This window comes from Carettochelys insculpta, chromosome 31, assembly GCF_033958435.1.
Source record: "Carettochelys insculpta isolate YL-2023 chromosome 31, ASM3395843v1, whole genome shotgun sequence".
NCBI classification, from domain to species: Eukaryota; Metazoa; Chordata; order Testudines; family Carettochelyidae; genus Carettochelys; species Carettochelys insculpta.
In genome coordinates this window covers 7,910,028-7,931,400 of record NC_134167.1, presented here as the reverse complement: position 1 = coordinate 7,931,400, position 21,373 = coordinate 7,910,028, and the positions used below count along the sequence as shown (strand labels likewise).

General features: G+C 48.7%; 1 protein-coding gene across 1 annotated transcript; it reads left to right on the top strand.

Annotated features, from left to right (window-relative positions):
- The first annotated feature begins 705 nt into the window (after positions 1-705).
- Positions 706-6,273, top strand: NODAL (nodal growth differentiation factor). The gene is made up of 3 exons (XM_074981826.1): positions 706-1,018; positions 3,957-4,753; positions 6,121-6,273. The coding sequence occupies exons 1-3, from the start codon at positions 706-708 to the stop codon at positions 6,271-6,273; spliced, it is 1,263 nt and encodes a 420-aa protein (XP_074837927.1).
- The last annotated feature ends 15,100 nt before the right edge of the window (positions 6,274-21,373 follow it).

Genomic DNA, 21,373 nt, shown 5'->3' with positions numbered 1-21,373 from the left:
AATCTTGGTGCTTTCCTTATCATAAGAAGGTTAGTTTTATATTGCCTCTCACGACACTTCACTTCCAGTGTGTTGCTGTTAAAATCAGCCAGCCTGTTTCCGTGCTCTGGATAACTTTATTTTGTACTTATTGCACTGTAAAACATCTCAGATAAAACAATTCACTCTTTGCCTCCTCCGCCTCCCAGACAATCACCCAGACTAAAATCGGTAGCTCCTGACAACCAGGGACATTGCCATCCAAACCCAGATTCCCTCACTCTGGGCAAAGCAGAAAAGCAGAAGTCACCACCTAATCTCTCAAGATGAAGGGGACTTACAGGATCTGACCATTCTCGGGCTCTTGGGAAATGATGGCTCAGGCCACATTCCAGTTTGGGCCAATGCATAATGGAGAAGGGTTCTGAGAGGTAATTAATCACCTGCTCTGTGTGTGCCTTCCCATCACTTCCTCATTAGGGGGAGGGGTTGCATAAGAATAGGGACCATGTGGAGACTGGAGAAGGTTTGACAGCTCCAGACTGGGGATGGAGGGAGGTGTTGACATCAAAGGGTTGCAGGCTACAGCCTTCTCAGGGAGCCTCAGGTATATAGAGTCACTAGGCAGCAGCGAAGAGGAAAGACACTGAGGGCCAGACAGCTCTGGGTGTTGAAAGGAGCCAGAGGGAACTATAAGCAGCTTAGTTCAGTGAGAGGCAAGCAGCCATGCCACCCAGGAGCACAGGCCCTTTGGAGCTGGCCTTTTGGGCTCTCTTCCTCATGCAGCTGGGCACGCCTCAGCCCACCGGCTTTTCACAGAAGAAGGACGAGCAGCAGTCACACAGAGCAGGATCTGAGCCGGGGCTAAAGAATCTGTCTACCATCCGTGGCTTCAGGCACTCACGCCCAGCTCTCCGGTACCCAGTGTACATGATGCAGCTGTACAGATCTCTCCTCGTTGGGAATCACCTGAGACAATCCACCAGGGAGACATCTGCGTTGCAGGAATCTGATTCCGTCCTGAGCCTCATGGCTAGAAGTAGGTGATGCTCATTTCTGCTTTTTACTTTCCTTCCTTCCTCCCCCACAATCCTGGCTGGCCCTACAACCTGGCTCAGAAGTTGGGGGTTGAGTGCTCAGGTTTGTCAGGACCTCATTGACAGATTGCTGCTTATCAGCTGCTTCTCTGTAGGGCTTTGGCTAGTCCAGTGCATCTATATCCTGTGCTTCTGTGGATTGGGACCCCAGACGTCTGCGAGGAAGGGACCCCATGGGGACCCAATCTACATCTGTACTGTTTTGACATCTGGCAGGAACACTTGCTGTTTTGTTAAGGGGAGGCATGTGGGGACAGATCAAGAGAGAGGTGGAGGGAGTAGGGTGGGGGGTCTTGCTTGGAGGGTCAGTTCTGATCCTAGATCCCAAACTCTGCAGTGGAGGTTTCAGAGGATGCCATGTTAGGGGGCTTCAGCAAAAACTACAAGGAGTGCAGTGGCACCTTAAAGACTAACAATTTTATTACAGCATAAGCTTTCCTGAGTTGCAACTCACTTTACCAGATGCATGGAGTGAAAGAAAAAGAAAGAGATATAGGAATACAGAGATGAGAGTGTCACACCAGAGCTGTTACATCAGCATTACGTCTGCAGGGAAGGATGCCAAGACGTTGCCCTGTGTATCAGTGTTCCCTGTTAGTCGAGTGCTTGGGTGGGTGCCCAGGGGAAATTCTGGTGCCATCCAGCTCATTAGCAGAGAGCCCCCAGCCACTCACAGTGGGCATCATGTGGTTTTATTGGTACACATGCCTTGGAAGACACAAAATTTATTCTGACCATCATTGGAAAAAATTAGAGGGAACCCAGGTAGTAGATTAGCTGAACAGAGAAATATCTGTGCAGAGAAGCAAGTCCCTTCCCCAGACATATCCTTAGGCTGTAGAACCTGCTGTGCTTAGGAGCACAGTGCAGTGTTTTTACCTAACTGCCTCTTAGCTGCAAAGGAGCCGGGTGGCAGAGCTGCGAGACCAGCCAACGCATGAAAGACAATTACCTAATAAAGGGGTGAGCAAACTTTTTATGTCAGGCCCTGCTTTTTGTCCCCGTAATCAGCAGGATCCCCAGTGACCTATCTAATGTAATCCAAGCCAACAGAAATTTCAGATAGGTTCATATATACATATGGAAAAAAACAAACGAACCCTTTTAGCACATGTAAGAAAATAAGTCTGGAGAATATAAAATTTTCACCAATCAGTACAGAAATCTGAATGAATGCGCATAGCAACAGTAAGATATTTCAACAGTTTAAACAAGATGGATGAACCTGAGACCCCGCAGGCAATCGTGCTGTGCCCCTTTATGAAATTTCATGCCACTACCAACTTTGTGCCTTCCTGACCTAATAAATAAATATGTTAGGTCTTTAAGGTGCTACGGGATTGCTTGTTTTTTCCTGGTAAAGTCAGCAGAAGGAAAGAAGCAGACAGATTACAGCATCTACACCCTGGCAAGCCTCATTCTAGTGCTTTGGAATAAGAGTGTGGCGCTTATCCTCATCAGAGATCCTCTTTTTGCCACTCTAGTTCTCATGACTTTATTTTAATAGGGCTGTAAATAACTGACAACAGGAGCTTTTTCAAAAGCTCTTCCCCTAAGACAGGGAAAATATACAAATTTTATCCACTAACTACAGCATGAACAATTTTATTGGCAGGCAGTGTGATGTAAGAGCTCGACCTCTGGGCAAGGACTCAGAGCTATTCCCAACTCTGCCACTGCTCTGCTGGGTAACCTTGGGCAAGTCACTTTACTGCTCTACACCTCAGTTTCCCAAGCCCTTTTGCAAAGTGCTTTGAGAACGACTCATGAAAAACCCTAGGCTTTTATGTGGCCTCTGGTCCTATAGAAATGAATGAAGAATCAAACCCTAGCCTGGCAGTTTGGAGTTTGCACTGGTGCCTTTTTTTCAAACAACCCGACAAAAGGAGGCTACTTAGGCTGGGATTTACAAAGGTGCCTACATGACTTAGAAATCATGATGTCATTGAATTTTAATGAGATTTTGACCACTCATTCCCTTGGAGGTGCCTTGAAACCCCCCAGCCTTCATTAACCGCAGCAGAGTGTTAATCAGCCTTGGGTAGAGAGTGGGGCTGGGGCAGGGCAAGCCAGATGAAGCTCATTCTGGGGAAGGTGGTCACAGATCTGCCCTCTTGCTGGGGGTGTGTCCACCTTTTAGCACTGGAGAACAACTGAGATGCGTTCAACTTCCATGCCCGCTGCAGGGCTGGTGCTGGCAGGGCAGTACAGTAGGGTCTCAATGTTTGCAAGGGTTCCATGTTGGGAACCTTCCTTGCACATGTTGAATTTTGTGAATAGGGCAGCCCCCAGCTGCCGTCGCTCCTACCTGGGGCAGTGGCCACTCTGGCTGCTCGCAAATAATTGAATTTGCAAATATTGAGACTCTCCTGTAGTTTTCCCTGCTTCCTATGGGGCCCAGTAAGGACGGTGTAGAAAGCTCCTGGCCCCCACCTGCTCTGCCAGCTTGTAGGGCCAGGCACCACCCAGCCCCAGCCAGTTAAACCAGTACACAAGAGACAACTCTGCCTGTGGGGCGAGGGAAGTAAGTCTGGGCCCTGACCGGGGGAGCTCCATCAGAATACGGCAGAGCGTTCCCCTCCCACCCCATGCCCAGGGAATGCACCATTGTGACAGCGAGAGGCTTGCTCCCCCAGGCTTGGCCCTCCCTGCACCACCATGCACCTCCCAGCAGCATGATGTCAGTAGGTACACAGCAGCTGTACCCCAGAAGCTCCAGGAGGCAGTGTAGGGGCATGGCAGCTCTGCCCCACCCTTCACTGCAGCATGGTGCCCTGTGGGCAGCCCAAGGATTCTGCGCAGTCCCCAGAATGGGCTGTGGGGTGAAAGCTTCACGCTGGACGGGTCTCTCATGGCTGGCACCGTGCGTCTCTCTTGCAGGTTCTCTCCAGGCTGGGGATCGCTGGTCTCTGTCCTTCGACACGAGCTCTCTCTCCAGCAGCCATGATGTGAAGCTGGCTGAGCTGCGAGTCCGCCTGCCATCCTCTTCCCAGCCCCACAACGTGACGGTGGATGTCTATCACAGCCACGAGCACCAGGGCAAGCAGACCTGCATGGACAGGCTCTTCCTGGGCACCTTCACCAGCAGTGCTGCTGCCAGCCACGCCTCCTGGAGAGTCTTCAATGTCACCAGCTTGCTCCAGTCCTGGCTCCACCAAGGAGGGGCCTCCAGCATTGGGAAGCATGCAGGCACTCAGAGGCAGGAGAGGACTGGCTCAGATAGCAACACCCCCGCATTGATAGGTGTGCAGAATTCCAATGGCTCCAGCCAGGCTGAGCCAGACGTGTCCCATGGTGCCACGGACAAGGCCCTGCTAGTTGTCTTCTCCAAAGATAAGCCTTCAGCAGAGCCCTCCCGGGCATCCTCCCTCATCAGAACGGCAGAGACCTCCAAGCACGTCATGGCTGCAAGTGCCTCCAAAGAGCCAGGGAACCGCCGGCACCGGCGGAACAAGCAGGAGAGGCAAAGGATTAAAATGACTGACATTTCCAGCTCTGGCCTGGGGGAGGAAGGCAGGTCTCTGTGCAGGAGGGTGGACATGATTGTGAATTTTGAGCAGACCGGCTGGGGCAGCTGGATCGTCTACCCCAAGAAATACAATGCCTATCGGTGTGAGGGAGAGTGTCCAGCACCTGTGGACGAGACCTACAAACCAACAAACCATGCCTACATCCAGGTAAATGAGGCCTTTCAGGCATAGGTTCCCTAAACAGCCAACCAGCACTGGGGAATGAGCACAAGTCCAGACAGTCGAGTGAAACAGAAAGAATTGTCACACAAGTGGCATTGTCCCAGGTTCTCTCACATGAGCTGCTGAGCCAACAGCACCATCCTAGAACCAGAGACCTTAGCAATAGGAAGGATCAATTAAGTCCTTAGTCCAGGTCTCCTTTCCCATCTGAAAGCCAGAGTAGGACTGGCCACTACGATCTTAGTATACTACCCAATCCAGTTTCAACATGTCACAGCTACAGGGCTTCTGCCACCAGAACACGTTGGGGTGAATTAAAGTTGGGATGATGGGAAGGTTCTTAAGCAGACACTTCTGGCTGGGCTAAGGATCCCTCTGAAAGCAGCTCCTCCATGCTGGAGGAATAAGAGTCGGGCCCTGCAGCCAGCTGGAACCAACAGAGTTCTATGCAAAGGATGGCTACGTCTACACTAGCTCCAAACTTCGAAATGGCCATTCAAATGGCCATTTCGAAGTTTACTAATGAAGCGCTGAAATGCATATTCAGCACTTCATTAGCATGTGGGTGGCTGCGGCGCTTCGAAATTGGCACGGCTCGTCCCGACGGGGCTCCTTTTCGAAAGGACTCCGCCTACTTCGAGTCCCCTTATTCCTATGAGCAGATGGGAATAAGGGGACTTCGAAGGAGGCAGGGTCCTTTCGAAAAGGAGCACCGTTGGGACGAGACGCGCGGTGGCGGGGAGCGTCAATTTCGAAGTGCCGTAGCTGCCTGCATGCTAATGAAGTGCTGAATGTGCATTTCAGAGCTTCATTAGTAAACTTCGAAATGGCCATTTGTGTGGCCATTTCGAAGTTTGGGGCTAGTGTAGACACGGCCGATGGCTCCTTTATCTACAGCAAGTCCCACCCTAGGAAGATTGGCACTTTCAGGTTATTTAAGGGCCAGCCATGCTGTCTCAAGTGGGTATTGTGCTTCAGGAGTGACCTTACTGATTTCAGCAGGGCTACTTGCAGAGCAAGGGGACAGGGAGCAGATTTTGTTATGTTTGTATAGCCCCTTGCACAACTGGATCCTGGTTCACAGGAGGGGCTTGTGCATGCTGCCAGAATACAGACACCACCACCACTTCTTGTGGGTGCAAAATCTGACCCAGCCCCCTGACTGTTTTCTAAAGAGATTAGTGATTTGCGGGTGCAGCTGGAAGATATGAAAGGACTTTCTGAGAATTAGGCCTCTCTAAGGGGGTCTCAGGTGGGGCACCCACAGTCACTAGACTGGCTGGCAAACCTTGGCCACGGGCTGTGTGGGTACAAGCCAGGTGGGTAACGCCACCCCCTCTCTCTCCCAACAGAGCTTGCTGAAGCTGTACCAACCCAACCGGGTCCCCTGTCTGGCCTGTGCTCCAGTCAAGATGAGCCCCCTCTCCATGCTGTACTATGAGAAAGGGGAAGTCGTCCTCCGTCACCATGAAGACATGATCATCGAGGAATGTGGCTGCAACTGAAGTAAGCGCTTCTCCTCGGGGTGACTGAGATCCTGCATCTCGTGTCAGTGAGGAGCATGACCTGGCTGAGTCTCAAGGGCCATCCCGCTCCTGGGTTGGCAGGGAATAGGGCCCAGGCAGCCAGGAACCAATCGCCAAGGAGTTGAAGTCTAAGTGCTTCATAGGACAAAGGCTCAGGTCATCACCCACCCACACATCAATGCGTGGAGGGAATCAAGCAGCCTCTGTGTTGCTGTCCTGCTGGGATCCTGACCTGGCCTTTCCATGCCAGCACTCACCAGAGAAGGCTGGAGCGACAACTGAGGAGGATAAAGACAGGGCTGTGGGATGCACAACCTCCCTCCTTGATGGGAGGATCAGGGAAGGCAAACTCTGCAAGGGACATTTCATGGCTGTTTCCCTTTCCCAGCACCACCTACTTCAACTTTGCCTGAACTGGGCCAGTGCTGGTCAACAAAACATACTGACTCAGCACTTCACAGTGTTCTGGGAATGTTGTAAAGAGACAGATCTATATTTCCTGCATATAGGCCAAGCTACTTTAATTGCTACTTTCATAGCAGTGCACAGAGTTTATTCTGCACGTGTTCACCAATGGAGCCATGTAATTAGCAAAAGGGGAGATCCGAGCACCTAGAGGGGAGTTAGGACTGATGACTAGAGCTGGGGAAAAGTTTTTGCACAAAATATGCTCTTTTTCTTACCTACCCGCTGTTTTCCTTGAAACCCCCAAAGCAATCCATGTTACCTGCTCAGGGGTTGTGAATGCACTGTTTCCTTTCCCTGTCTGTATTTCTAGACACTGCTCTGGGAAAAGTGGTTAGTCTGCAGGGTTTTCAATGCCACACATCTCTTGCAAAAATTTCAGGCGCCACAGTCTGCTCTCAAAACCACACCTCCCAAGGAGACACCCCAGAGGCAGAGAACATTATTGACTTTTGGGCGGACAGAGCCATTCAGGAAGCCACTAGCTCTGTCTCCTTTCTTATTGTTCGCTATTGTTAAAACACTGGAAATGCTCTTTGTTTTTCTCCCACATGTGGTAAATGTTCTGGACCCTTGCAGCCTGGCTGAGAGGAGAGGCAAACCATGTCTGTGATCGTACTGAATCACACCAAAGGATGGGACTGTCAGAATTTACGCACGTTCTCTATTAGAAGTAACACAAGGCATTCTTTTTTGTAATTAGTACTACACTGGGGAATGGAGCACACGGGCTGAAGCCCCACCATGTTAGATGCTGTGTGTACACACAGTGAGAGACAGTCTCTGCCCTGAAGAGTTTACAGTCTAAACAGACAAGCCTGGGCAAGGGTAGCAGAAAGGAACTATTGTTATGGTGCAGACAGGGAACTGAGGAAAAGAGCAATTAACTGGCTCCTCCAAAGCTGCATGGGAATTCTGCAGCAGCCTCAGGATCTTTTAAACCCCCGCCACCAGGGCCCTTCCTTCCTCTTAACACCTGCAGGGCTCACTCGTAGCCAGAAACAGCTACAGGCTTGCTATTGGCAAACACACTTTTTTGCGAGTCTCTTGCAGGAAATCATGGAGGTGCAGATATTTGTCTTAACACACACAGGTCTGCACTGGGCTGAAAAATCTGAGCTCAGCTCCTGCTTCCAGCTTGCGTGTACCCCTGTCACTCTAAAATCTATCTCACAGTGTCAACACCATGACAGCTACTCAGCGTTTGCTGTGATTAAAGGACTAGATCCACAATAAGGTCTTTTGTTGTCATATTGACCAATAAATGAACTGACCTTTAAATAAAATGATGCCTGGCATATTCCAGTATTGTGCTTTGTTTGCACCAGTGCAATTGCTTCTTAGGCTTTATCCTTCGTGGGGACCAGCCCCTGTTCCCTGCACTCCCTCCGTGCTTCAAAGCCTCCTAAGGAGGGGAGCGCCTCAGCTTGGAGCACTGATCTCGTCCCTGGAGCTGAGGAGCAAACACTGGCTCCTGCAAAGACACCGCACACTCCTGAGCAGCATGTGTGGGGAGCTCAGCACCATGCAACATCAAACCACAGATTGCCAGTGGCTGACTCCCCACAGCAGGATAGGAGGAGCTCTCATTTCCTCTCCCTGGAAAGGGAGGATTGGACCTAAGGATTGGTCTCTTGCATGGCAGGGCTGAGTGTGTCCCACAGAGGCAAGTTTTTGCTGTGGCTATGCAGGCCCAGGCCTGGAGCGCTGACCCAGTAATACGCCTTTCCTACTCCTGCTCTCAGATGTGCCCAAACCAAAGAGCTCCCATGTCAGGCAGCGAGTGAGGCCAGGTAACTGTCACATATAAACACAGCTCCTCGGAAATCCTGCCTGGAAAATGGGCCAAAATAGACTCCTGCCCACCAGAGTTCCCGGTAAGCTATGTGCTTGTGTGACCTCTTAGGAGAGATTTAAATGTTGCTCAGCTGAGTAGCAGCATCCACAGCTAGGTTTCTGTTTCTATGGGTGGTGCACCTTGGCACATGTCTTGGTGCACATGAAATTATTCTGCACATGGATGAAAAATGCACATATGCATGGAAAAGATCAGAGGGGTCATCACTGCCCACTCTGCCAGTTCGCCAGCTGGGGTTTGTTTGGGAGAAAACACCTAAATCAAAATAACTCACAAAACCACATGTTTCTGTTGTCAAAACACACAGAAAAAATATTTCCCTCAAAACTGTTTTGTTGTGGTCATACAGTTTTCATGGAGAAAACAAACTTCCTGACTAGTTCCACAGAGCCCTGCTCAGGGGTGTGATTGTCTGGCTTGAGATTCCAGAGGGAGCAGAGGGAGGCTGTGGGAGAAGCGGATGTGTTCACTGGAGTCCTTCCTATGTCTCCTGTCCTGGGTAATGGCCAAGTGAAATTTGGGCCCCTTTGATCAAAACAAATAGTAACACCTGTGCATGAGCATATGGAAAGGACACTCCGATATGGAAAGACTATCAGGCAATGAATGGGAACGTTAGGTGAATGGGAACATGCACAAAGCACTAAGAGAATGACCCAGCAGAACCTTCACTGGCCAATTCACAGATTGCCTCTGGTTGTTGGAGGACAAAGCTTGGAAAAACCTGCACACTGCCTGAGACAGGGGGCCAAAGGAAAGCACAGGGAGCTGGCCACTGGCCTGGCCCCATTGGGCATTCCCTCAGGGAGCTGGCCACCAGCCTGGCCTGGCCCCAAGTAACAGAAGACTGTGCCATCATGTCTACAGACAAGGAGCTGAACTGCATGTTCCTGGCCAAGCCCCTGCCTCGCTCTGTGCCTTAGTTTCTCTCTGGGCAAGGCATGGAAAATGATGCCTCCTATGAGCCTTAGTTAATGCTTGTTTGCTAGAGAAGGGCACTACCCTGACTGCAGAGAGTACAAGGGAGATGTTGCTCCCTCCATTGCACAAGTGGCGAGGGGCCTCTGCTTTCTTTGCCTAATGATTTTTTTGTCTCAGATATTTCCTGGTGGCCATTACTCTAGGCATTGGAATCTCTCGAGCATCAGCACGAATGCCCTGCTTACAGAGAACACTGGTCCCTCACCTAATAAATTATTTTGCTAGTCTTTAAAGTGCTACTTGACTGCTTTTTGTTTTGACTGGTCCGTCAGTGTTGGTCTGGGCCACCTCCACAGGAACAGTGATGAGCCCACTTGTGTCCCTGTCCTCTTGCTTCTCATCATGTTTGGAGTGCCCCTCGCCACATGCACAGTGCCTTTGAAAGCCAAGCCCAGAGGATGCTGGGACGGTCTAGGAGCCCTTCCCAGCCTCCCCTCCCAGCTACAGAGCCCCAAGAGCAAGAGGATTCCACATCCGCCAGCCGCCAGCATGGGCTCGGGCCTGATTAACTCCAATCCACATCCCAGGCCAGGGATAAACAAAGCGTGTCTGGTTCTCACAGCAGAGGCCCTCCTCCTGGTATTGATCACCAGTCCTGCTTACATATTCAGCTGGCCTGTCCTGCTGAGACCCGCCGGTAATTAACAAGCCACTTGAGGGTCATTTGCAGGAGCCATTAAGCTGCTCTGAAAGAGGGGGAGAGCCTTGCAATGTTGCTCAGGCCAATGAGGAGTCAGGTGCCCCCAGATGCTAAGTGTGGTTTAACCCCCAAGGCAGGAATGTGGGGGCTCTTGTTGCCTCCTCCAGGCTGAGTCTGTGAGGTTGCATGTGCAAGGTTTGGCACTGGGGACTCCCAAAGGTGCTCTGCGAGCTTGAAGAATAACATGAAACTCCAGGGGACTTGGGATAAAAGCTCATTGATCTCGCTGTGCATGGTGACTACTCAGGGCCTAGAGCCCTGGGGCTTGTGCTATGAATGGGGGCCTAATCTCTGCTAGCAAAAAGCTCTGCAGCCCCTGTGAGCATGGGCCCTTCTGAAAGCCACTCGACATACACTAGCTGCATGAAGGAGGAACAGCAGTGCAGCCAGACCAGGCACGTTCTAGCCTCTGGACACTAAATGCCAGAGCAGTTTCCATTGGCAGTGCCAGTTATTGTGTTCTCTGTCTTTTGGCTAGTAGCCACCGCTCTGTGTTCTAAGTCCTGCCGGACCAGGTCTCTAGCCAGTGCAAAGCACGGGCCCATCTTTCATAAGAGGCAGGGTGGGCAAGAGGCCCAGAGCTAGTAAGCAGGAGGCACGTGTTCTGTTCCTTGTTCTGCCAGTAACCTTCTGAGAGACCTGGGGAAAGTCACTTCCTTGTTCCATGCCTCAGTTTCCCCTCACTATGGCTACATCTACACTAGAAGCATCTGTTGACAGGGTTGCGTCAACATAAACTCTGCCGACAGAGCGCATCTACACACAAAAGCAGACAGACTGCTCAGCCCTCTCTTCACAGAATGGCTGACTGGACGCTCTGCCAGCAGTTCTGCCTGGTACAATGAAGGCCTCTCTGGCGACAGAAGCGTTTCCACTGCAGTTCTGTTGACAGAAGCATTACGCCTCAAATTTTCAAGGGACAACACTGTCGAGGCAAACGCAGAGTTCTGTGGAGACTCTGTCGACAAAGCGCTTTGTGTACACGCTCCCGGAGTTATGCCAACAGAAGGCCCCCTGTGCCGACAAAACTCTCTAGTGTAGACACAGCCTGTCTGTCTTCTGTACTGAGACAGTAAGTTCTGAGCCAGCACAAGGGCTGTTTCTAATTATGCGTAGGTAATACAACGACATCATGGGCCTCTGACCTTGCCTGGAACCTCATGGTGCGACTGTCAGGGTTTGACGGTAGAATCAAACAAACAAACAAAATGTGCTGAAGTTGGGGGTGAGGAACAACTCCTTTAACGTATCTTCACCAGCACAGTGAAAACTGCCTTAAACACCCATCCAGGAGCCAGCGGAATGTGCTGGGGGGTCCTTAGTGAGCAGAGGAACAGAACTGCACTGGAAGCCCCGGGGTTGCTTTTGGCTGGGGTTTGAGCAGAGGGAATGGCACGTCACACAGGTTCCTCTGGGTTTGATTTCTGAAGGGGCAAAAGCCCCTAAATAAGGGCTCAGCAACCCCCAGCACAGATGCCAAGAGTGGCACGCGAGCAGATTTTCATCAGCACACAAGGTGGAGCTCGGCCCTTCGCCTCCTCCCCCACAGCCGAGAGCTTGCTCAAAGCCAGGCTGCCTGTGGAGCACCAAAAGACCAGCTAAGGCTACCAACCACCGCCCGAACGGTAAAGCTCTGCATCTTTATTTATTTATTAATGAAGCTGCAGTAAGTAGGACTATTAGTGACTTTAAAAAGTATCGCTGGCACTTGGCCCATACACAGAGGCACTCCCCCTCCAAAAGGTTGCTGACTCTTGCCCTAGAGCTTGGCTGCAGCCCCCACTGGAGGTGGGTGAAGCGCTGGGTCAGGCTCAGTCTCACCCAAACCGAAGTCCAAGGCAACCTGCAGTGCTCTCAACCTGCTAGTCTTCATCCGGGCCATAAAGCAGGCTCGGCAGAGACTCGGGCTACTGGCCGTAAGAAGTGCACACTTAGTGCTCATGAAAGGCACTAATTCACACAAGCTGGGTCTGGTGTGCAGCTCTGGTTCCCCTCTGAGACACAGTGGGTGTGTCTGTAGGTTCCTGACCAACACGCTAGATGAAACCCTGATCCTGCTGAAGTCAGCAAGGGGCTAAGTATGCAGGCACTGTAGAATAATACCAAACTCACTGATGAGGTGACTGGGGTCATGTCCTTTTAGGCATGGAGCAAGTGTCCTGCCATTTGGAGCAGTTTGGTCCCTTCTACAGAGGAAATTGGCCCTTCAGAAGCATCCTTACAAGCTGGCCTGTGCAGAGAGGAGTTACCAGGATCCAGGGTGGCAGGAGTCATAACAGCACCAAAGCAATGGCACTTGAAGGAGTAAACCCCACAGATTCAGAACTACAGCTCATTGCAACACACCCTCCAACTCCCCGGCCTGGTTGGAATTGGGAAGCAAATCACCAGGGAAAGCACATTCAAAAAGCAGAGAAGGAGCCAATACTCTGGTTGCTGGGCAACTTGAGGGGATAAATGGGAGAGGGCTCAGAGAAGAGCCACAAGGATGATGAATGGGATGGGAAACCAGCCTCAGAGGGGTCCAGCTCCTGGAGTCCATCTTATCAAAAAGTTACAGGTGACTAGATCACAGAGTACCAGTCTGGGGAACAAACATTTGATAACAGGCTTTTCTATGAGCAGCCCGCCAACAGCGGGTGTGGGGGACCTGGCAAAGGGAGCAGCTGTCCCAGGGCCTGGCTTTTCAAGGGGACCCAGAGCTCTGGCCACTGCTGCTACTTTGTCAGTAGCTGGAGCTCTGGGTCTCTTTGAAATGCTGGTTGCGCTACTCTGCTGCTATGTGGTGAGCCCAGCGGCACAGCTCTGGCATCGCTGAGGAGGACTGACCTTGGCTTCTCCCCTTCTGCCCTTGCCCTTTCTGGGGCTCAGTGCTGGGCCCCCTTCCACTTTGCCCCAGGGCCTGCGGTGGCTACTGGCCCTGCTGTCCCTGGGGCAGACAAAGGTCTAACAAAAGCCAAAGACTGGAAGCTGAAATCAGACAAAGTCAGAGCAGAAACAAGCTGTGCATTTTCCCTGGTGGGCCAATTAGCTAGGTCTGCGGTGGATTCTCCCAGGCTGACAATTTGAAAACTGTGACTGGTGTTTGTAAAGTTACGCACCATTGGGCCAGGAATCATTCCGGGGCAGTCCTGTGGCCCATGCTGTGCTGGCAGTCAGACTACATAAGCCCTGTCCTCCTGTCTGACCTCGGAATCTATAACCATGGAACCTTGGAATCTTTTTTGCTCCCCCTGTCAGTACGTGTTCCTGGGAGATGGTGAGTCATTGCTCCAGGCCGCTGTACTTGACCTGACAACTGCTCAAGTTTGCAGAACGCCTTCCCCTGAGTATTCAGCAGCTCCTTTTACAAGGAAAGGTCTGCAAGGGTCTCTGTCAGCAACGGAGGCCCGTGGGGCTCCCCACCTGCCTGTTTGTTTAACAATAGCCGCCCCACAGGCAGGCGAACAAGAGTTCAAGGTGGAGAAGATAAAAGAGGCTGGCTGCAGATCCATATGAAAGGAGAGAGTGAGAGTAAACAGTTTGCAGGCTGCTCGGAGAAACAGCTTATCAGAAGGACAAGAGTAAGGCTAAAGCAAACTGTTGATTGCTGGCCGGGCTGGCAGACAGGAGCAGTGGTTCTACCACCTCTCCCGCTCCTTTCACTCGCTGGCTCAGTTGTGACTGGCCCCTTTGGACAGTTTGGATAAAGCACTGGTTCAGAGGAAGGCAGGCTGGCCCCTTGGGCAGGTCAGTTCCCTGCTCTACCACGAGCTGCAGAATGGGCCGAGGATGCGATTCAGGGTAAACGAGTCAGCACTTGGAGCCTGGGTCCCATCTTTAGCCAGGCCCTGATCCTCCAAAGGTATAAATCCCCACAGAAGCTCATCACCGAACAGATCATTTCGTTAGTCTTCAAAGTGCTACATTTCTGCTGCTTTGTTTTGTGACAATGGAAGTTAGGCATCTAAGCAGCTGTTCAGGGGCCAGACCCTAGTCACTCAGGTCTGCAGAAGTCTTTGGCGGCTTCCCTCTAATTTTTCCACCTGTTAGCAGAATACATTTTGTTACGTGCACTGAGGCATGTGCAGATGTGCACCACCGAGAGTCGCATCGAGAGGTGGGCTCTGCTAGCTCTCTTTGCCACCCAGGGGCTGCTGAGCAAGGGGAAAGGAATCCCGTGGTGCTCTGCCCTGCAATCGACATGTCACCCCAACACGGACACAGCTGGAAGACTTCCAAAGCTGCAAAGCGCATTTCGCAGTTAATAACATCTTTGCACTGATCATTTGCAGGGCACTTTGCATTCCAATGCCTGTGATGCGTCACTCTCACTGTAATTAAAGATGTGCTAAGAAGAAGGCTACTAACCCTGTGAGGAAGAAGCAAACAGTAATGGACAAATGGATTCCTACCTGTTAACCCCCAGGAGAAGAGCTAATGTCTGGAAAGCTTGGACACGTGGGGCATTTTCTGCAGGGCTATTCCTCCCACAGTCCACAGTTTAGCAGCACTCCAAGGCGCTGCCACACATGGCCCCATTTGTCCCTGTGGGCAACATACCACTTGGGGAGGAACCCCTCTCAGGGAGTTTGATGCTACTCAAAGGAGAGCAGTTAGATGCTCTGGGTAACCGCTAGGTCGGGGTCAGCAACCTTTCCAAAGTAGAGAGCAGGACTTTGACCTTTTGACCTCTATGTACGTGGGAGTGCCAGTGATACTTTTAAAAGTCACTAATGGGCCTACTTACAGCAGCTTCATTGATACATTAAGAGGCAGAGCTTTACTGGTTAGATGGTGGTTGGTAGCATGAGCTGGTCTTTTGTTCACCCACAGCAGGCATGGCTTTGAGCACACTCCCGGATGCATGGGGAAGGAGGGGCGGGGCTAAACTCCTGCCGCACATGCCGATGAAAATGTCTCACGTGCCCTCTTGGCACCCATGCTGGGGGCTGCTGACCCCTGCGCGAAAGTTTAAAGGCGTCTCCATTTCCTCCCTAGTGAGGTTTCAGTCCTTTGTGATTTGACTTTGCATTAGAGGCCAAGGGTTATCTTCCCAGTCTCATATATGGCTCCTGCAGACCCCTGGTGGTTCGGAGTTTTGATTGGTCATCACCTGTGCTTCATGAAGCAAGAGGGAAGGCATAGCTCAGCAGCTTGAGCACTGGCTTGCTAAACCCAGGGTTGTGAGCCCAGTCCTTGAGGGGGCCATTTAGGGATCTGGAGCAACTAGATTGGAAAAAAAAAAGAAAAAGGGATGGTGCTTGGTCCTGACAAGAGGGCAGAGGATTGGACTCAATGACCTCCCAAGTTCCCTTCCAGTTCCATGAGATGTGTATCTCCATGTTATTTTTTTACTTTAATAAGCTTCCCTGTTTTCTTCTCTTTCTGAGCAATCGTAACATGAAAAGTGCAGCAGGCACCAGCATTCCCAAGTAGTGCTATGAAACCAGCTAACTGACCCAGTCACCTCTCAATAACAAAGCAACACATGCAGCCCAGAACTCTCATGCTATCTTGTGACAACAAACCAGCAGGCAAAGACCAGCACTGAGGAGCAAAGCTAGGCATGCAGTCCACTATTAAAGAGTGACCCTATAATAACATCCCAACATACACAGGCCAGTATTTATGAGGAATCTAGTAACAACAAATCAGTGGGTGCCCACGTTGGGAAATTGTTTGTCCAAGCAATCAATGCACACATGCAGTGCAACAACAAATATTCCATCTGGGTAAGAAAAGGGGTTTGATTGCCAGGCTGAGAAGAGGTGAGCTGGAAAACAGCCAGGGAGAACTGACAGATATTATTAAACAATGCATAATACCCAGTGATCGGTCTTCTCCCAAAAGATCAGGCCAAGTGACAAGAGACAGGAAATCTAATGCTAATGCTGACACTTAGACCATTATGTTAAAAAAATCCCAGCTGTGCTATTCAACCCAATCAACAATGCCACTAATCACCTGCCATCAAACATGTGGCACCTCTAAGGGTACTAATGATGGGGGCAATGTTTGCATTGGGCTGGCAGCTAAGCCATCTTAACGCACGGTCACGGTTTACAGATGAATAACGAACCCCCAGAAAACACACAGTTCTATATTGCAAGGGCTTAGCTGCTCTTGGCACATGTTCTGTGAAAGAGGGGAAAAGAAGGCTTGATGGGGTTCTGGGATGCAGTGTTATCGAGTAGTTAGAACACTGGAGTGTTCCTGGCTCCGAGAGGGAGTGTGTCAGAATGGTCAGAGCAGAAGGCTGTAAGGAGATACCTGCTATCTGTCTGGGGGTATCCCTGCACATGGCCATGACTCATTTTTGCAGACACAATTTGGTATTTAGATTCCTGCAAAATTGGGACTCTATGCTTTATACCCATTGGTACCCGGCTCTGCAGGTGTGGGTATGGATATTTGTGGATCATTTTTGCAGATGTGGACCCCAATTTTGTATCTGCGCAGAACTCTATAAGGCAGCATTATCAGGGCCCACTCTCTATAGCTCTCCCAGATTTTTAAACTCTCCCTACATAATCTTGGGGGTTGTGGGCCAAGGCAAGATCTGGGCCACTGTGTCTGTATCTGTAAATTGAGAATCCTATTGTTAGAAGGATTAAGGAATGCCATGGAGAAACACAGTCAGAGGACAAGCCAGGTAACTAACACACACACTCTCTCTCTCAAAGGACAAGCCAGGTAACTCTCTCTCTCACACACCCACCCACACCTTTTAAAATAGCACGTAGTTCAAAGAAACTATTGATAAATATCCAGTAGGAGTCCTTTTTATGAATCGGCCCTTAATAAAACTGAACTCAAAATTATAGCCATTCAGTGACAGTGTACATAATAAATGGTGACAGGTGCATTCAGTAGCTACGATTTTTCTTGGTCTGAGAAAACCACATCTCACATTTGGTTCATAAAAGAAGTCATTCATAAGATGGGTGTTCATAAAAATCAGTGAACTCTTGTATTTGCCAGGTTATCAGCCCAGCTTTATAACAGGATGGGGATAACAAAGATCAAACAGTGTATCTGAAAGACATTGTGAAATCTACCAAAAATTATTCAGTGATTCATTTGATCAGTTGAAGTTTTCTGTGCGTGTTTGGGATACCACCAAGCTCTTGAGAGCCTGCAAAACACAATTTCAATTCAATTTAGGATATATATGTAGGTAATCAAATCTCAGGCTTCAGAGATGATCGGTCCAGGACTCAGGAAGGAATTCTGCCTCCTAAGTAGATCATTTCACGCTTGACTAGATGCTTCATGGTGATATTTGTCTGCCTTTGAATCATTCTTGGAGGCAACACTGTCTTTGATGAACCAACAGCCAAAGCCACAGAAGTATTCAAGGGTTTAACTTTCCTTTGTTCATCTCCATGGAAGTTAGGAGACTAAATACCATTGTGGATTTGGGCCCAACTGTCTGAATCATAGATTATAAAGCCAAAATGGACTGTTGTGATCATTTTCTCTGATCTCTATATAACAGGCCACAGTAGGTCTATCATTTAATATGTAAGCTCATATGACCAAGATTTTCAAAAGTGAACTTCAAAGTTTGGGTAGCAGGTACTCGGAGCTTTCTAAATGTAGCTCTTGTTCTCACAAATTACGTACTCAAAAATAACTTGCCACATTGGAAAATCTTTGACCTATACTTGCAAATAATATATCTGCATATAACCACCAAAAGGATTAACTAGATATGAAAGTATTTGCTATCTATTCTATTTTGCCATTTTAGATGATGTGGACAACAAAGTTAATTTACCATGATTGTTTTTAACAAGAGGCAGGGCTTGTTTGAAAAGCCCAACTGGGGGCACAGAAAGATTTTAATGGGACTAAATATCCAGCCACTTTTGCACCAAAACACCACCTGTATCAAACTTCCCTTTAAATCTATGTTTTGTTATAAAATACCCTGGAAGGAGATAAACTCTCACAAAAAATGAGACCATATTTTTCCAGAGACAAATCAGTTGGACATGCCTTTTTATTCCTATCACAGCATATTGCAGGCTGTCCTATAAATTGTCAACTCATCTCCTGAAAGAATCACACGACTGCTGTAACCAGTTTTCCTACAATAGAGCTGATTCTGACAATTCAGGTCAGATACATTTAGGTTGCATGAAATTCTTAATACTCTGCTCCTTATTGTAATCTCATGGTGGATTAAAAAAAACACAGCAACCCTCCTACTTGAGAAAAATCTGCTTAGAATGGGGTTATCCTGCACTCTATGCAAACCCCTGAAGTGTCAAATATTTAACAGCTTTTTATAAAGGGCTCACCTTGTTATTTGTCTACCTCAGCTGTTTTGAAAAAAACTCTGTTTTTAAAATGTGACGGGAGTGTCTTGGTCTTCAGAAACTCATGAGATCCATTTCTCTGCCACAGCAAACTTGACTGGTCTCCCAAGAGAGCAAGTGCACAGCATGAGCTTGTCTACACGCAGAAGTTCTACTGCTTTAACTATATAGTGTAGTTAAAGTGGGACTGCCTTCCCTTGTGTGGATGCATTTATCCCCATATAGAGGTGGCTTAGAACAGAATAGTCTTGGGAAAGGGAACATACTATCCTGCTCCAGGGCTTGTCTACACTGCTTTTTTGTCCTCCTTTCTTCAGAAAAACCCCTTTTCCCCCCAACAACAAAACAAATTCCCTTGCACCCCAACTGCAAAGTTTGTTATTGTCAAATAACAGGACATTTAACTCAAAATACTAACCCCACCAACCCAAGTGACTTTTGCCAACCCCCACTTCAAAAAAAAAAAAATCACCCCACCTTTACCAAAATATGTTGGGTCAAAAACTGCATAGAACAAGGCTGCAAGATGAATGACAATGACCAACTACAGGGTACCGTTTCTGGCTCTTTATTTAGAGCCCACACCACATGCCAAACCCTCTGGTTTCTCTCTCTGACATCCATAGTTTTGATAGGCTAGTTGAAATGTTAAGTTCTGCTCTGGTGGCACATATATTTGTGCTGGTATCTTTAAACATCTTGTCTGGATATTGTAAGCCCATCAGTCCTTGGCTGATTGTATCAGTGCCTAAAAGGCTGCACTCCTTTTGGAAAAAGCAAATATGATCAACTTTACCAGTGCTTTAGCAAAACAAAACCACCAAATGATGTGCATGTGGACTTACCATTAACAAAAGAAATTTCAAGATACTTACAGTAGTCTGTTCTAGCAGTAACTTGCTCTATTGAAGTGTTTCTTAGACTAGAGTGTTCCGTGAACATCTCACAGGAGTGCTAAGAGCATTTGGAAAAATACACTGATGGTATGTATTTTCCATTGTTAAAACCAGATACAATGTTACTTCTTCATTGCTATGATACCTGATTAAATTACTTCATTTTGGTTTTGCTGAACATGCTGCTGTTTGGTTGTTTTTTTCCCTTTGGCCCGACAATTTTTTTGAAGAAAATTTTCATAGGTGCTCCCCGTAAAAGAAAATAATTGTTTTGTGTTCTGTGATCTCAAAAAGTTTAAGAAACTCTGCTGTATTACACACATGCTGCTGATGGGAAGACAAAATTCCCAGGACACAAGAAGTCCTGTGGCATCTTATAGATTAAAGCGGGTCTTTGCCCATGAAAGCTTATGCTCCAAAATATCAGTTAGTCTATAAGGTGCCATAAGACTTCTTGTCGTTCTCGAAGACAGACTAACATGGCTATCACAAGAATCCCCTCCTCCCACGCTAAACACTAGTCATAAGATAGGTTTGGAATGACTGAAAGCAACAACTCTGAATATCTGTTCTTATCAGACTGTAAGTGTTTCATTTAAAACTTTATCTTCCATGAAGTTTGATTGGTGTCATCTCTTTGGTCTTAGCTTCCTTTGTAATTCTCAGCGTAATCAAGTAATTTAACGTGATGGGCCCTTTGTAATTCATTAGCAGACTTTTCAACAGTAAAAAGCAGATAAAGACGCATGATCTGCTTTCTCCTCCAGATGCTGTCTTGTGGGAAGCCCCACTTCCAATCCACATCTCACTGCTACATAGCATTCACTCCTTCCCTGGAGGATCAAGCCAGACACCATTAGCTGCCTATGGTACCTTCAAAAGCATTGAAAGCTAAACATTAGGTCAACGCTGGCATTTGTAAAGCTGTAAGTAATCCCTGCTCAATAAGGGTTGAGTGGTATAAAGGAAACTCAGAATGGAAACCCAGCATTTAGCTAGCAAGACAGTTGCAGGTCTTTTGCAATTTGCTGCCAAGTATTGCTCTAATCCTATTGTCTTGATGCCAGCAGAACTACTGATTTCAATTAGAAGCTTTGCCAGTACAGCAGTGCTGGTTGGTCCTAGGCCCTTTACCAAAGTGATCTGGTGAAAGAGCAACTTTAAGCCAGAATTTTAATATAGGTCATACAGAAGAGGCACGAAAGGGAGCCAAGTGATCATTTGTATTTTAAGGGAGGGGTTTAGTGATTGAGCTGAACAGAGATTGCAGGGGGTCCCTAATCAACGCATATGAACTGGAGAACCAGACTTACCTACTTCAAAGGACAGGGATGGGGGGAATCCTTTCTACTGCATGTAGGAGACTTACTGCATGCATCAGTCTGGGACCTGAACTTCTCCTCTTAGGCTGACATGGCTGCAGGTGACTCCTTTTAAGACTACAGATGGGCTAGAAAGCACTTTCACCTGTGGGCTTGCCCTACGACAGAAGGCAGCTATTAAACCCTCTTTAGAGGGAGGAGGGGGTGACTGCACAGGAGAGAGACTTTGGGATGTTTGCAAAAGGATGAACTGCCAGACAAGCTGGCTGTAGAGCCTCTATTGGCACAGGACTTGAACTAGCTGGGGAGATGATTCAATCTTGAGCAAGTGAGGGTGGATTTCTAGTAGGTCCATCAGCCAGGAGAGGTGACCTCACTCAGAAAAGGCTACCTGGACTTTGGGGTATTGTAATGCTTTGTAAAGGGGGTTATCAGTACATGAGACTTGCAGGAGTGGAACAGGCAGGTCTAGGCCCTCTAATAATAGGGGAGAAGCCCCAACAATGCCCACGGCACCTTGAACACATCTAAGGAGTCACTGGATGTTGCCC

Bases quoted from the DNA above. Each gene is read 5' to 3' on its own strand.
- NODAL (XM_074981826.1), top strand. From the start codon at position 706: ATGCCACCCAGGAGCACAGGCCCTTTGGAGCTGGCCTTTTGGGCTCTC. The intron at 1,019-3,956 runs GTAGGTGATGCT...TCTCTCTTGCAG, and splicing joins CCTGAGCCTCATGGCTAGAA to GTTCTCTCCAGGCTGGGGAT. The intron at 4,754-6,120 runs GTAAATGAGGCC...CTCTCCCAACAG, and splicing joins CAAACCATGCCTACATCCAG to AGCTTGCTGAAGCTGTACCA.